The 17,717-nt window shown below is 36.9% G+C and overlaps 1 protein-coding gene and 1 long non-coding RNA gene across 2 annotated transcripts in view; one reads left to right on the top strand and one right to left on the bottom strand.

Moving 5' to 3' along the window:
- Positions 1-3,265, bottom strand: part of LOC132515798 (uncharacterized) — a 36,492-nt gene extending 33,227 nt beyond the window's left edge. Inside the window, exon 1 of the long non-coding RNA XR_009539188.1 lies at positions 2,474-3,265. This is a non-coding gene — a long non-coding RNA (uncharacterized LOC132515798). The remainder of the gene's footprint in view (positions 1-2,473) is intronic.
- SHCBP1L (SHC binding and spindle associated 1 like) overlaps positions 2,946-17,717 on the top strand; it is a 45,798-nt gene continuing 31,026 nt past the window's right edge. The window contains exons 1-6 of the mRNA XM_060142150.1: positions 2,946-3,170; positions 3,468-3,887; positions 5,642-5,791; positions 13,770-13,984; positions 14,887-14,973; positions 15,043-15,261. Of these exons, the coding sequence (XP_059998133.1) occupies positions 3,123-3,170; positions 3,468-3,887; positions 5,642-5,791; positions 13,770-13,984; positions 14,887-14,973; positions 15,043-15,261 (1,139 nt within the window). The 5' untranslated portion in view covers positions 2,946-3,122. The remainder of the gene's footprint in view (positions 3,171-3,467; positions 3,888-5,641; positions 5,792-13,769; positions 13,985-14,886; positions 14,974-15,042; positions 15,262-17,717) is intronic.

The following is a 17,717-nucleotide window of genomic DNA, read 5'->3' on the forward strand; positions in this document are numbered from 1 at the left end:
TAAATGCCCATCGACAGATGAATGGATAAAGAAGATGTGCTACATATATACAATGCACTATTACTCAGCCATGAAATTGGGTCATTTGTAGAGATGCGGGTGGACCTAGAGAATGTCATAGACAGTGAACTAAGTCAGAAAGAGAAAAACAAATATCGTATATTCATGCATACATGTGGAATCTAGAAAAATGGTATGGATGAACTGGTTTGCAAGGCAGAAATAGAGACACAGATGTAGAGAACAAAGGTATGGACACCAAGGGGGAAAAGCGGGGGTGGGGGGTGGTGGTGGGATGAATTGGGAGATTGGGATTGACGTGTATACACTAATATGTATAAAACAGATAACTAATAAGAACCTGCTGTATAAAAAAATTAAATTAAAAAAAAAGACTTCATATGTTAATTTCAGTATCTGGTTCATCTCTAGGTATACTCCTATTAACTGTTTTTTTTAATTAATTAATTAATTTTTATTTTTTTATTTTTGGCTGCGTTGGGTCTTCATTGCTGCACGTGGGCTTTCTCTAGTTGTGGCGAGCAGGGGCTACTCTTCATTGTGGTGCGTCTGCTTCTCATTGTGGTGGCTTCTCTTGTTGCAGAGCATGGGCTCTAGCCACACTGGCTTCAGTAGTCGTGGCACGTGTGCTCAGTAGTTGTGGCTCGCGGGCTCTAGAGCGCAGGCTCAGTAGTTGCAGCACACAGGCTTAGTTGCTCCGCGGCATGTGGGATCTTCCCAGACCAGGGCTCGAACGCGTGTTCCCTGCATTGGCTGGTGGATTCTTAACCAGTGTACCACCAGGGAAGTCCCTAACTGTTTTTTCTATGATGTGTGTGTGTGTGTGTGTGTGTGTGTGTGTGTGTGTGTGTGTGTACTTTAATCATATTCTATCTCTTTGCCTAAGAATTTATTTTATAGGAGATCTTTTGGGTGATTAAAAAAAAAAAAAGATACAACATAACTCAGCCAGGGGAGTATTGGGTCTGCTAAGGGAAGACAAGGACACTGAAGGAGTGGCCCATATGTAATGGAAGGAGGTGGGAAAGTTTATATGGGAATGGATACTGAGGGTGCTGGATCAGAGAGTGGAATATAAAGTAGGGTAAGGGACAGTTTATCAGTATGGTTAGAATTCAACTCCTTACAGACATCATATATGTGACCCTTTGTGATATGGCTTTTGTGTGTTTTCCAACCTGAGGTTTTATTCACTTTGTCCCCTCTATTCCAGCAATACCAACCTACTTAGGCCAAGTTATTTTACCCCTCTGTAAAACCATTAACAACTCTCTCTTCCTAGAATGTTCACCCTACTCCATCCCCCATTCTACCCCTGCCGTAGGCGCCTATAGTCTACTTCTATTTCATAACAGCCCATCTGGGAATCTTATCTGCTAAGTGAAGTAGAAATTAATGCATCCTTTTTTGGAAACAATTTTGCAATACTGAGAGCCTTAAATTGGTTCAGGAATCCCACTTTTCCCTGGGGGTGGTGTGAGGGGATCTGAAATTTTCAAAAATTTATGCACAAAGGTATTAAAAATGGCATATTTATTATTATAAAAATTAATATAACCCAAATATCTGAAAGTATAGGTTTAAGGAAATTACATCCATACAAAAAAATTGTATGTAGCTATTGAAAATGATGTGTTTAAATAATTTGTAATGATAAGAAAATGCTTATGATACACTAAATAAAAAACAAAATGAAGTTAATAGGACCAAAACTTTGTAATAATATGATAGGAAACAATACTGAAAGAAAATATTACCAAATTTAGCAGCTGTTGTTGCCATGCATTGCAATAAGAAGAAAAAGTTATTTAAATTTTCTTCTTTCTTATGCTTTTCTGTACTGCAAAATTGGCTCAGGGAACAGATACTGCTTTCATAATCAAGATTTAGGTTAAGTATCCCTTCTGGGAAGAAAAGTCCCTTTTTCTCACAATGTGGAAAAAATATATATATATACATATATTTGTATATACATACATATGTGTATACTTATATATGTATATATATTTTTATCATGGTCCTTACCAAACACAATCATCTATTCACCTATCTGCACACTTCACTACGATTATGAGGATAAGAATTTTGTCTTTTATTTCTATGACTTGGCATTTATGCATTGCCTGGCACGTAGCAGGTTCCTAACAAATATTTGTTTTCTTTCTCTTTTTTTGGTGGGAGGTTGTTGTTGTTTTCGAACTTCTGACTAAGACAAGTGGTCTCTATTATTCTGAACCTAAGAATAAAAAAACCAAATTTTATTAAAAACAAACTTTTTCAAGAGATGCTTGTGTAACTGATTTTACTTTTGGTGAGTAAAATCTACAGCGTGGGATCATTTTTTTAAAAAATCCAGGACTTTTGACAAAAGAAATAAACTTAGAGTTAAACATGATGAATGTTGTAATTATTCCCTGAACTATAGTTACACGATATTAATACTAATATTTACCTTAAAATAGACTCCAAATTTAACACAGGGTCCTTCCAGATCAGGGGTAAGGCAGGCAGGTGTTTTCCCAATGGTGTTCCTCTCCTTGGGTGCTGTCAGCCCCTATGCAGTATTTCACAGCTAGACTGTAAACAAAAGTTATTCCAGTTGGCTCAACGTACATTCAATAGTAAAATCACAGAAACGAATGGTCTCTGTTCTCCAAAGTATTATCTTGAGCAGACTTTTATTATGAAAGTGTTATAGTTTGCACACATTATTCCCAGCTGGAAATTTGCGTCCAGTTTAACAGTTACATAATATAATCTTTCACGTGAGAATTTTGAGCAACACAATAGGGGCATGAAAATAGACTAACCTATCCTTCTTGGCAGAAAATGTCTTGCTTAAAATGTAAAAGAAATTTTATTTTGGGAACCCTGTGAATATGTTGGAGGAAACCTACGTCGTTGGATTTGACACTGGAGTTAACTCTAGTAATAACCAGAAAGTTGTAGTTATCATCACCACCCAGTATAAAAATAAATTTTCCTCCAGGTTGTGTTTGTGCAGACACGCGTGTATAGAGGGTTAGGTACCACCTACATTCGTTAGGTCATGAGGACCTGGAGGGTGACGCACAATCACCCTGAAAACGTGTGAGGACCCCATGAAAACCCTCCATGGGGAGAGAAGTCTGTCTCTGGATGGTTCTGAGGTGAGTAGGGTGAGGTTAGAGCCAGCGCCCGCGGAGTGGGCATCATCTAGTGGCGCCCCTACCCCGCCCGCCAACAGCTGGCCCAGAACCTTCCTTCCCCCACGCCCCGTCGCGCCCCACAGTATCCCTACCTACCTCCAAGCCCCAGAACCACCCGCGACACCCGGACCCGCGCCCACCACCCCATCCCGTAACTCCCTCCAGGCGGGATCCCCTCGAGCCGCCGCGCTCGTTGCTCGCCCATTGGCCCGCGCGATCCGGGCCGTAAAGCGACTAACGGTTGCCGCTGGCCCGCAGGGTGCTGAGGAGATGGCGTCGGGATCCAGAGCCACGGTGCCCGAAGACTCGGTCCGAACCGTCAGCCCCGGGCAGCGAGGCGAGAAGGCTGTCTCCGCGCTCACCGGGGACTCGGTGGAGGCGGGGACCCTGAAGAGCGCCGCGTCTGCCGTGCGGTGGGTGGTGGCCTCCCCTCGCCCCGTGAAGCGGAAAGCCGTCCGGGAGGCGGCCCAGCGGCGGCTCCAGCTCCTGCCGGGCTCTCAGGCCGAGGGCCGGGGACAGGGGCCCGAGGAGGAGGAAGAGGAGCCCCTTCTGTCGGTGCCGGAGGAGGATGACGAGAAAGCGCAGCCACTGCCCCCAGTCTGCGTGTCCCCCATGAGGGGGATGTGGCGGGAGGAGAAGGTGGCGCTGTATTGCGACGAGGTGCTGCAGGGCTGCAAGGTGAGGAGAAGAAGAAAACGGACGGGAATCCAGGGGGACTCGGGTCTTCCTCCTATGCTGATGGGGGTACAGAGGGCACAAAGAAATCCTGCATTTCAAAAAGTAAATTTACGGGGCTTCCCTGGTGGCGTAGTGGTTGAGAGTCCGCCTGCCAATGCAGGGGACACGGGTTCGTGCCCCGGTCCGGGAAGATCCCACATGCCGCGGAGCGGCTGGGCCCGTGAGCCATGGCCGTTGAGCCTGCGCGTCCGGAGCCTGTGCTCCGCAACGGGAGAGGCCACAACAATGACAGGCCCGCGTACCACAAAAAAAAAAAAAAAAAGTAAATTTACTCCACACTTCCAGGGCTTCCACCTTGTTAGAGGTTCCCAGGCCCTGTTAAAAGAGTTCCAATTCGATTTTCCTTCAAACAGATCACATAGTGTTTTCTGGTTTTCTGAGAGGTTATCAGTGCCCAGGTATGCATCTTAGTGTTTTCGTTAACAATCTGTGCCCAAGCGTAAGGATAAGGTTACTTAGCCTTGACTTTCACACTACAATAACTCAAAACGTTTACACTTTAAGAGTGGTTCCCAGCCATCAGTCTAGGATGTGGAATGAGGTTTTGTAAAGAAGATACATACTTGGTAATACTGAATAGAGCAAATATTGTTTCTTCTAACCTGTTTTTTCTTTTTTTAAGTTATAGCAGAAGAATTTGTGTACAAGGATTTCATTGCACCGATGTTTATAAAATTTAAAAACTAGAAACTAAATTTCCAACTATGGGGGCTGTAAAGAACTTGTGGTGGCTTCATGTAATGGAAAATCATGCAGCTGTAAAAATTATGTTTTCAGAAACTATAGATATGCTTATGCTATAATGTTAAGGAAAAAAAATCAGAAGACAAAACATATGCTTCATATGTATGGATGAATATATGCATAGAAAAAAGACTGGAAGGAAATACACCAAAATATCAACAATGGTTATTCTGGCTGTCAGGATTAGGGGTGGTTTTTGTTTTCCTTATATTATCTGTATTTTGCAGATTTTCTGTAGGTTAACCATATTTTATAATCAGAAGAAAAATTTTAAAAATACTGTTACCATAAAACTAGAATGGTATTTAATGACCAACTTATATTTGATATTCGAGGTTGGAGAAGGCTAGACGTCTTAAAGGCAATTGAAAAACATTTATATAAATCACAGTGTCATTAATCAGTCAGGGTCTAATGACTGAGTTTCATAATAGTTTATATTATTTATCATCCTGAGGTCGCTGAATTGAAATGTAGAAAATCAAATGGGCAGATATTTATTGAATGCTTAATATGCTCATTTGTTTTATAGAGTAGATTTCTATTTTAAATTTTTATGTACTGAATAAATTTTAAATAAAGTCAATAAATCTTTAAAGTTCAGAAAAAGTCATTACTGTTTTTTAACATGATAATAACTATGTTTTTATATGTATAATTACAGTATACTTTTTGCTCAGTGGATTAATAAAACCAGTTACTTAAAACATAATAAGTAGATGTCTCATCTCTGAATTACTCTATTGAGTGAATAGATCTCTTTTAAATTTATTTTAATTTTTTAATGTTTCTATTTTCCATTAAATATAGATTCAGTTAAAAATCTATTATTTCCCAGGTTTTTCATTATTTAAGGGTATATTGGTTTCATATTTAAATAGAAATCAGTAAAAAAATATATAAATCTATAATTTCATATATTTATATGTATCTATTTTTTCTTTTGCTAGGCAGAAGATGCTGATGATGCTATGTGTAGATACCTATCAGAAAAATTAAAGTTGAAAGGCAAATGGCTTGGAGTCTGGAAAACTAATCCTGAGTTATTCTTTGTGAAATATGAAGAAGCTTCTATTTCTTTTGTTGGTATACTGGTTGAGGTAAATAATTTTCACCTGATCCTTGTTCTTTGAGTGAAATTATCAGTTCTTTTTAAGACCAAAATGTAACCTTATTAATTTGAGGTTTTGATACTTAAACAAAGGTTGACAAAAGTTTACTTCTGTTTTAAGTTTCTAAGCAAATTAATAGTGTAAAAAGAAGGTAAGGAGGGATATTAGCACCCATTTACCTATAAACAGTTGTCATTAAATCAAATCTAGTAGTATTACATAATATTTATTAGCCTAGTTTTAATTGCTCAAATAACATAAAAATAAAGTGCATTTCTTAAAATTTAGTAACTTAGGCCTTAACTTGGGCCTTTTTCCCCCATCATTTCTCTTTAATCTTCATTTATCTGAATTATGAGGTTTAGTTACATTAGGAAAGAAAAAAATAGATCAGAAAACTATTGGTAAAATTTGAAATATTTTCCTGTGAAAAGTGCCCTTTTAGTATAATACATCCACTTCCAAACCTTCAGCTGATACAATTTTGCTTTTATAGGTCTATATGTTAAATATTGTAGCATATTTGACATGATAAATTCAATTCACTTAAAGGTTAATTTTCCTTGTATAGAAATCAATATTTACAATCACAAATGGTACCCCTGTTTCAGATAGATATTTCAAATCTGTGGTTTCAGTGACAAGAAAAAATTGTGTTTGAAACTCATTACATTGCACACTGCCTGAAAACAAATTAAATTAGTGGTACTTTTACAGTAAAGGATGGCATATTTTCAGTCATAGCTGCTACAAAAGAATATGAAAGTCTTGGGATTAATTTTCCAATAATACTCTATTTTTAGTGGTTCTTTGAGGTTTGACCAACTTCAGATTTTGAGTAGATTTTGCCTAGAACTTTCATAACTTCTTTGGACTTTTTTCATGTGGATAAAATAAGAGGAGGTGGACTCTATAGTATCTGAAAAAAAATTTTTAACAGTATAAGTTTGGGCTTTTTCAGTCAAGTTTTATGAGGAAGTCCCACATATACAACATATTAAAGTGGAACATTCCTGATTGAAATGAGGGATGGTAACATAGCAATTGCTTGGCTTCTCTCTCAACATCACATGATAGCCCCTACGTTCCATAAAACTTTTCAAGATCCCTAAAGTTACATGGAAACTCACTGGATTGGGTTATCCAAAAATTCTATCAAGTTCTAAGATTTTACATGCAATATATTTACTCTCTTCCTTATTCCAAAAATAACAAACAAGATTACACATAACTAGATTGCTTTAACATCCTCTATGAAATGCTAACGTCCTTTAAACATTAGAAAGGTGGGAAGAAAAGCGAGAACAGAAGAAAAGCAGAATAACATATTGGCAGATTCTAATTTGCATTACAAGGCATTGAGACTAGCTCTTGGGACCTCTTAAGATTGTGCTGCACCATTCACATTTGGTGGTTTTGTCTGCCTCCACTTCTTTAGTCTTACTTGGATCGAAATATCAACAGTGCTATATAATGCTCCTTGTTCTGAAGTTACAATAATCTATTCCTATGGACCTCAATCTCTGGCTTTAGCTTTAGATGCTATATTAGTTTTTCTATTGCTGCTGCAACAAATTACCACAAATTTGGTGGCTTAATATAAATTTGTTCTTTTACAATTCTATAGGAAAGGAATCTGACATGGGACTAATTGGGCTAAAATCAAGGAGTAGACAGGGCTTATTCCTTTCTGGAAGCTCTAGGGGAAAATCTGTTTCCCTGTCTTTTCCAGCCTTTATAAGGTACCTGCATTCCATGACTTGTGGCCCCCTTTATCCATTTTCAAAGTCCTTCTCACACTATCTCTCTGGTTCCCTACAGTCTAGAAAGGTGCTTCCATTTTAAAAGACTCATGATTAGAATGGGCCCAACTGGGTAATCCAAGAGAACTTCCCCATCTCAATTCCTTAACCATAATTACATCTGTAAAGTCCCTGTTGCCTTGTAAAGTAATATATTCACAGGTTCTAAGTATTAGGGGACCATTTGAGGGCCATTATTCTGCCTAATACAGATCCACACAACAAAGAGAAAAGGCTTGGAAATATAATATTTGATTGGAAGGAAATCTAGCATATCCTTCTTTGTTACAAAGTGGGCCAAATATTAAGGAAACTTTTTTATAACCTCTGTAGAAAGCAATTTGGTAAAATATATTAAGAACTTTAAAATAGTTTATTTGTTGTAAGTCAGTTATTTCTCAATAAAGCTGGAAGAAATAAAAATAGTAAGAAATAAATAGACCCCACTGCACAGAAAAATAAATAAAAATTAAAAATGTTCATTTTATTTCTAGAAATTCATTCTATAGAAATCATAAATGTAGAAAAAGATTTAATGTATTTAAGGTAATCAAGTCATATTTATAAAATAAAAAATTGGGAAGACCATAAAAGTTTAATAATAGGATATGGGTCAAATAAATGATAATTTATTCATAAGATAGAATATCATGTAGTTATAAAACTTATGATAACAAAAAAACTCTTAATGATTTGGAACATGCTCATTGTGTACATAAAGTAAAACAGAAGACACAAAACTAAATATACAGTATGATCCAACGAAGTACATAGGAATAAAACTGGAAGATAAAGAGCAAAAGGTTAACAGTGATTATCTCTGATGACAGAATTTTGGTTGATTTTTTAAAATTTTGTAAAAAAAGCATGTCTAGTCACCATCAGTAAGCTTTCTTGGACAACATGCTTTAAAATTTTGTTTATATCCCTTGATGAAGGCTTAGAGAATCTTTAATTTGCAGATGTTTAAGGGAATTCTCAGTGGATTCTGGAAATTGGTTATTTACCTGATTCTGCTATATCATAGTTGTAAAGAGGAAATAGTAACTTTGGGCTGTGCTCAACATTCACAGCTTGCATCGCGGCTATTTCCACACACTCCCAACTCCAGTAATAGGCTCCTTGGTTTTAAAGCCTGTTTTAAAACTTGGTGATCTCTAGACCTGCTGGACAGCTTTTGGGATCTCCCTCCATCATCATCCTAGAAATTTCTTTCATCATTCTCTTGTGTAAATAACCTATTTCCCCAAATTGCTTTTTTCTTAGTTTATTCTCTCATTTTGGCCAAGGATCTTATCCTAATAGCTTCACGGGTAAGGGCACAAAGTAGATAAAATTTTTGTGATATTGTGTGCTTGAAAATATCTTTACAGATCTTCAAGTTTATTTGACAGATTAACTGGATACACAAATTCTAGGTTTGATTTCATGCCCAGAATTTGTAAAATTCTATTCCATTGTCTTCAAACTTCCAGTGTTGCTGGTTGAGAATCCAGTGTCACTGATTCTTTGATGATATATATATAGATATATAGATATAGATATATAGATATAGATATAAAATATATGTATATATTTTTGTGGCTGTGTTGAGCCTTCGTTGCTGCGCATGTGCTTTCTCTAGTTGCAGCGAGCAGGGGCTACTCTTCGTTATGGTGCGCAGGCTTCTCATTGCAGTGGCTTCTCTTGTTGCAGAGCAATAGGCTCTGGGCTTGTGAGCTTCAGTAGTTGGCGGTGCGTGGGCTCAGTAGTTGTGGCTCGCGGGCTTAGGTGCTCTGTGGCATGTGGGATCTTCCTGGACCAGCACTCGAACCCGTGTCCCCTGCATTGGCAGGTGGACTCTTAACCACTGTGCCACTAGGGAAGTCCAGCTGATATATTGTTTCCTGTCTGAAAACTTGTAGTATCTTCTCTTATAGTATTGTCCCCAGAGTCCTTCACCAAAATGATAGCAAAGGGATTTTTTAAAAGGTACCCAAGGACAAGAGATAGAAAAGGAGACAATAGCAACACAATTTAGAAGGTGTAAAACATATAAATAAATGACAACTGACTTAGTAGAGCTAAGAATGTTGAATTCTGTTTACAGTAGGGAAAGCCGAAAAAAACAACAACAACACTTAATTTACACTGCATAACCCCAAAGGCTTAGGAACTGACTGTACTGAGAACTTGAATTGGCTTGAAGATGGAGCTTGAATTCAAGAAGAATAGCTTGAAAGCTATTTAAGAAACAGAGACTTCCCTTCCAGGAAGATGGAGTAGACAAACTTTGCCCTATTCTTCCTATCAAGTACAGCTAAAAACCCTGGATTATATGTGTAAGTAAACATAAGACTCTGCAAGTTGGAGAGAAGGCAGATTGTCTAGGGACCTTGTGACACAAGGAATGACATGATGATGAGTTCCCTGGGCTTTGCTTCATATATCCTAGACTGTGTACCAGAGGAGCTGGAAACCTGGAAACACCAACAGGTGTAGGAAAAAAAATAAAAAATTCCCCTCAAAAGCCTGCTTTCTCTAGTCAAAGTTAGGAAAGGAACAGCCAAACAATACAGAAAAAAAACTGCTGCTCTTCACTCCCATCTTGCAAGAAAAGACAAAGTGAAGAACCTACACTTCCACCCTTGCCAAGTTGTAACAAGGCACACTAACCCCACTCCCAGAGTGGTGTTAGAGAAGATCTAGTGGGAAGAAAATGGGGAGCTGGGTGATAAGGAACTTTCCCTGCCTTCCATGATGTCAGTGTAGACTACATGGGAAGCCCGGACTACCACCCCACTGGTAAAGGGACTCCTTCCACTCCCTGCAAGGATGGTGTCAGAAAAGGTCTAGTGGAGAATCAGAACTTTCACTACCACCCCCATGATGTTAGTGGAGACAACGTAGGGAGCAGTAATGAGGTGCTCTCCTCTCTCTGAGCCAGGGTGGTATCAGTGGAGGCCTAATAGAGAACCTGAACTCCCACCCCTGAATAGCAGTAATGAACAACCCCCTCATCCTCCAGGATCAACAGAGGCTGAGCAGAGAATCTGGACTTCCATCCCCATCTGGCAGTAACAAAGCCCCTTTTCCATGCCGGATTGGTGTCAGAAGAGGACTGATAAAATAAAAGATTTAAATAAAATCAATACTCTCACAATGTAATACACAAAATGTCCAGTTTTCAATAGAAAATTACTTGTCATCACTCTCAATCACTTCTAAGACCCAGGAAGATCTCAACTTGAATGAGATAAACCAATAGACATCAACACTGAGATGACACAAATGTTAGAATTATCTGATAAGGATTTTAAAGCAGCCATCATAAAAATGCATCAGTGAGCAATTATGAACACATGCGAAATGAAAAAATAGGTCTCAGCAAAGAAATAGAAAGTAAGTAAATGAAAGATATAAAGAAAATGAAATGATGTAAAGAAAAACCGAAACAAAGTTTTAGAACTAAAACTAAAAAATATATAGTAACTGCAATTAAAAACTCAGTGGATGTGCTCAACAACAGAATGAAGACAGAGGAAACAATCAGTAAACTTGAAGGTAGAATAATAGAAATGACCTAACTGAACACCTGAGAGAAAATAGATGAAAAAAACCCCCAAAACCAAAAAATAAGCAAACAAAAAACGGAGCCTCAGGGCCATGTTAGACTGTAACAATTCATGTTTTCAGAGTCCTAGAAGAAAAGATTGGGCTGAAAAAAATATTTAAAGAAATAATGGCTGAAATTCCCCAAATTTGGCAAAAGACATAAACCTACAGATTTAAGAAGCTGGCTTGAGAAGCATGGTTAAAGATGGGAGTATCCCACTGAAAAAAAGATTGTGATACTTCATTGGTACTGAATGTTAGGATCCTCTGTCTTCTACCCTGATTCTCCTTCTAGAACACAGGCAGCTAAGGCATATCTCTCTAGGCATTAAAATTGAAAGATTCTTCTATGATCAGTTCAAAAGAAAAGATCTAAAGATACTGATACATGAAGTTCCCATGGAAAGAGCCTGGGCAGAACATCTTACAGTGGATCCATAGTAGACTTGTTCCACACAGACCTTCCAATTACCTTTATAGTACTCAACTCTTAAATATGAGCAGACAGCCAAGGGTCACCAGACATTTGAGGAAACTTAAATATCAAAACAGTGGTTAAAACAGCAGAAAAGAAGACATTTGGAAGAAACAGATGACAGGGAGAAGAAACACACACACACATATATAAAACTATTAATATTCTCAGAAAGAAGAGACAAGCTAAAGTATTCATGAAACAAGAACTGGATCCTCTATGATGGGAAAATTCCAAGAAAGAAAGAGAGCTTTTGGAAAATAAAAATACAACAGCAAGTGAAAAACTGAATAGAAGGATTAGAAGCATTAGAAGATAAAGTGGAGTAAAATCTCCCATAAAGTAGAGCTGAAGGACTAAGAAATGGAAAGGAAAGAGAGGAGAGTAGTTAGGGGATTGGGTCCAACATCCAATTAAATGTTCTAGAGAGAGAAAAGGAAGGAAGGAGGGAGGGAAGAAAAGAAGAGGAGAAGGAGAGAGAGAGAGAAATTGGAAGAGGAGAAAACAAGAACAACAGACAGAGGAAAGAAAATTGTCAAGTTGTGAAAGTTTCCTAGAACAAAAGGACATGAATTTCTAAATTGAAAAGGCCCACTGATTGTCTAGCACATAGTGAAATTTGAGAACACGAGGGCCAAAGAGAAGGTTGAGCAGGATTACAGAGAGAAAAACAATAAGTTCATATAAATGATCAAGAGGCAGAATAGCATTGGACTTCTCAAAAGTAAGTTCTTAACTTTAAAAAGCTATGTAAGTATATTGTCAACAAAAGTGATATCCTAACCTAGAATTCTATACCCAGTCACACTATCAGTTAAGTAAAAGAGTAGAAAAAATTTTCTCTTTTCAAGGATATCATATAGTATATAGCCTTTTCAGGTTGGTTTCTTTCACTTAGTAATATGCATTTAAGGTTCCTCCATGTCCTTTCATGGCTTGATGGCTCATTCCTTTTTACCACTGAATAATATTCCATTGCCTGGATGTACCACAGTTTATTTATCCATTCATCTACTGAAGGGCATCTTGGTTGTTTCCAAGTTTTGGCAGTTATGAATAAAGCTGCTATAAGTAGCATTAGGTAAATAAAATCTACTTAAAAATAAACAATTTTATTGGAGATGTACTTGAAAATGTTTAAAATTCATTATTGGAAGTGTATTTTTTTCAGCTTTATTGAGGTTTAACTAACAAAATTGTAGGATAGGGTGTATAACATGATGATTTTATATATATATATATATACCCATATACATTGTGAAAAGATTCCCTTCATTAAGTTAATTAACATGTCCATCACCTCACATATTTACCCCCCCCCCCTTATTTGGTGAAAAGATTTAAGTTCTATCTTAGGAAATTTCAAATATATACTACAGTGTTATCAACTATAGTCACTATGCTATACATTAGATCCTCAGACCTTATTCACCTTATAGCTGAAAGTTTGTACCCTTTTACCAACTTCTGTAATTTTAAATTTTGTGTTAATACTTAGCATAATTTATTAATTTTTAAAGCTACTGTCAACTCAGTGGTTCTCAAGCACTGATTTTCAGACGTGCTGGAGGTTATCACTCTATTGTGGTGAAATGAGACAAGTAAGCACAATATAGTGTGCAGTTTATGAAGCTAAATTTATTCAACCTAAGGACTTTACCTTTTTTTTTAGGATTTCATTTTTTGATTATGTCCATTCTACTTTTTTTTGGTACTTTATTAGCCTTTCTTTTAAAAATAATGTAATATAGATAGTAGGATTTTTAAAAACATACTTTTATGGCAAAATTAGTCCAAAAACTTTTTTTAATACTACTATTTTATAAAATCCCAAAGTCTGGCAACTCAAACTTAGAATAATGTGGGAGATAGGCAATTCCTCTCATGAACCTTAAAATTAATGTTGTTTAAGAATTAGTTTGAAAAATTGTGTTTATATTTTATTCAATATTGATCTATTATTATTATGTATGTTGATTGTTAGAGAAGTCATAAAAATTTAAAAGAAGAAATTTTATAAGTAGGTCATATTTGAGAAAGAATTCTTGTGGTTTACTTTCATTTATAATTACAAATTTTATAATATTTATCTTAGGTAACTTGTAAACTACGCCAAAGCTCATCATCTTGTTTCAAAGTTACTGTTTCTGTTGCTGAGCCCTTTTCTTCTAACATTGCAAATATTCCAAGGGATTTGGTCGATGAGATTTTGGAAGAACTAGAGCATAGTGTGCCTCTCTTGGAAGTGTACCCTGTTGAAGGACAAGATTCTGATTCACATGATATTGCTTTGGCCTTGGAAGTTGTAAGGTATTAGAGGTTATTTCTTCTGAAAGTTCAATTCTCATATTCAAAAAGTTAATTTAATATGTAAGTTTTGTTCATATAGGCACTTTATTTAACTTTTACTCACTGCTGAATTCAATTTTTCTATTTTTAATGAACATACTTGTAACTTTTACTTAAAACATTCTCTCTTGTGGAAGTTTGCTGTTTTTTGATCTTGCATTTTACAAAAATTGAATTTGGAACAGTTCTAGAGATAAGTAATGCTAAATTCTAGGGAATTCCCTGGCAGTTCAGTGGTTAGGACTCAGCACTTTCATTGCTGGGGCCCAGGTTCAATCCCTGGTCGGGGAACTAAGTTCTGGGAAGCTGCATGGCACAGCCAAAAAAACCCAAAATCCAAAAAACAAAACCACTAAATTCTGTTCATATTTAAGCATCTTAAATATATTAGATTTCATTTTTCACATTTAAAGGTATTACAAATACCTGATGTCTTCATCCCCATTGTGATTGCTTCTTACAAGTTGATATCATTTGAGAGAAGCTATACGTAAGCATAATACAGAATACTGGGGGCATGTTTTTGTTTTCCTAATGCTCCCCCAATATAAAAATATGATGATATCTCAAGTATTATTTCTTTGGTAAACAAAGCCATAGCCACAATCTATGAAATGTGGAACATGAATTTTACAATCCCACTTCAAGAAACATTATCTTATCTGTAGTAACTTGAAATAGAATGCAGATCATCTAATGTATAAAGTTTTACTTTTAATATTAGTTCACTGAAAGATCATTTTGAAATATTTTTCTTAACAATTAAGCTTCATATAAAGATTTCTGACATCAGAATGTCTTTTTAATTCTAAACATGTACTGGCTGATTTTGATCACTGTCATCTCAATTTGATTTATCATAGGTTTTTTTATGACTTTCTTTGGAGGGACTGGGATGATGAAGAAAGTTGTGAGAATTATACTGCTTTGATTGAAGAAAGAATTAATTTGTAAGTATAGTTAAAAGCATTCATCACATTATGTAAGATAAACATTGTAACTATACTCATACTTTTCAGGTGGTGTGATATACAAGATGGAACAATACCTGGTCCTATTGCACAACGTTTCAAAAAAACTTTGGAGAAGTATAAAAACAAGCGAATCGAGCTCATTGAGTATCAGAGCAATATTAAAGAAGATCCATCTGCAGCAGAGGCTGTTGAATGCTGGAAAAAGTACTATGAGATAGTAATGCTCTGTGGATTATTGAAAATGTGGGAAGATTTACGCCTCAGGTAATAATTTGTTCTATTTTAAATGGAAACAAAAAGATTGCATGGTCATTCTTTTATCATATCACTTGTCATATATGTTACCCTAATTGAAATAGATTATAAAAGTAGATGTCCAATTTATAAGCACAGGTGCAACTACCAATATTGGAAAATTATTTTTATATTAGCTGAATTCACTGAAATCATTGTTTTGGGTTTTTTTGATGAAAAAAATCGCATAAATCTAGTCCTTTCCTTACCTTTCTCCTTTACCTTCTTAATTTTGGCCAAAGCATAAGAAAAGAGTAAGTAGACGTCATCCACATATAAAATGAAAAGTAGAGAGAGAGTTGACTAATTTGGCTGCCTAATTTCTTTTCTAACCAAAATAAGTTGTTTTTTTGATGTTAAATAAAATAATGCAGATTTAACTGGCATCATTCTCCAGAATACTTCAAAATGTATTAAAATATTTTTACATTACTGTGCAGTAAAGTATATATTTCTGTCTTTGTTTGAAATAGAGGGGAAAGAGGAATTCTTGCTCATGACCCCAAAATTAATGGAAAATCTTGACTGGAGCCAAAGGACTTTTGGCTATTTCATACTAAGTTGTTAAGCTCCTTCCTTTGTGTTCCACCATTACTCATTCTTTGCCTTAGGAATTCTGAGCCATATTTTACTTGTCTAACAATTAATTATTAGTCTAAATATTTTCTTATTCTATTTTCTTTCAAGTTTGACCTTTTTAAATTTTTATTTATTTATTTATTTTTGGCGGTATGCGGGCCTCTCACTGTTGTGGCCTCTCCCGTTGCGGAGCATAGGCTCCGGACTCACAGGCTCAGCGGCCATGGCTCACGGGCCCAGCCGCTCCGCGGCATGTGGGAGCCTCCCGGACCGGGGCACGAACCCATGTCCCCTGCATCGGCAGGCAGACTCTCAACCACTGCGCCACCAGGGAAGCCCTCAAGTTTGACCTTTTAAAAAAAAAAAATTACTTATTTGTTTATTTATTTGGTTGTGCCGGGTCTTAGTTGCGGCATGCGAACTCTTAGTTGTGGTGCGCATGTGGGATCTAGTTCCCTGACCAGGGATTGAACCCAGGCCCCTGCATTGGGAGTGTGGAGTCTTAACCACTGCACCACCAGGGAAGTCCCCAAGTTTGCCCTTTTTAAAAATCACTAATAATCTCATTCTAGTGCCCATTTTTGATGTTTCATTGTTAGTGGGATTCCTGTGTAACAAAATCTTAGGATTACTTTGGGGAATCAGTATAGATAAGATTTTTGAAATCCACTTATCTAGAAATCCAGATTCAGTGAAAGTTGAATTTTAATACAAGTTATCGTTACTAGACTTTATATTCTAATGGTATAGGGCAACACAGAGTCCTCTCATCTTAAAAGTTATAATCACAGAGAATCTTATTCCAGGGGTGGTGGAGTGAGTTAATTGGTCAAACCTTTCCATAGGTAACAATTATAATATCTGGCAAAATATATTAAAAGTCTTCAAATATTTTAAGGCACTATGAAATGACCAAAAGCATCAGGAACCAGAAAAGTTTATCCTTGGAATGGGTAAGAAATGGGAACTTGTGGCATTCTGTTCTGAGGGTCATCACCAGTTCTCATAGCCCAGGCAACAAAAAAAATGGCATCTTACTGTTTCAAGGTGACAAAGGACAGTGCTGGCAGAGCAGCTGGAAATTTAGTTGGGATAGTCTGAAAGTGAGAGAGCTGCAAAAGGAGTGAGACCCAAAATTTGAGCATAAACTCTGCTCAGATCCTTGGCTGTCCACTAAACTTTGCTAGCAATGGCAGGGGAGAGAAATCTGGGAACTCTGCTAAATAAGGAAGTATAAGAGCGAAACATGGAAGGTGAGAGAACTGAGCAGAGATGTCAGCTGCTACATACCTCAAGGAAAACATTTTGCATTTTGAGGCCAGGCAAGTTAACTGCCTGCTAAAATACAGGACTAACAATCCTCAGAAGAACATAACACAGAGTTACCAGAGTATATTATCCAAAATCTCCAGTGTTCAACCCAAAATTAATAGGTATGCAAAGAAACCAGAAATTTAGATCTATCCTCAGGAAAAAAAGTTAATAGAATCTGATTTTGGGTGGGCCCAGATGTTAGATTTGTCAGACAAAGACTTCAAAGCAGCTGTTATAACTATATCAGAGAACTAAAGGAAAGCATAAGTATACAGAGAATCTCAACAGGGAAATGAAAACTATAAAATAGAACCAAGGATTTCCAGATTCAGCTCTGACATGCAAAGAGCTTGTGAGTTATCAGTCCTATCCTTACAACAAGAAAAAAGCTGAACAAACTTGAAAATTACTGTCTTGGAACTATCAGAGAACTGAGGTCACAGGACAAACTGCCACCCTGAAATCTGGAGAAAGGTAAGAGTCACAGCTAAGATCTGCTTACCTTGAACAGAATCCACTAGAGCCATAAATTG

The sequence above is a fragment of the Lagenorhynchus albirostris genome, chromosome 2 (genome assembly GCF_949774975.1).
Source record: "Lagenorhynchus albirostris chromosome 2, mLagAlb1.1, whole genome shotgun sequence".
NCBI lineage: Eukaryota > Metazoa > Chordata > Mammalia > Artiodactyla > Delphinidae > Lagenorhynchus > Lagenorhynchus albirostris.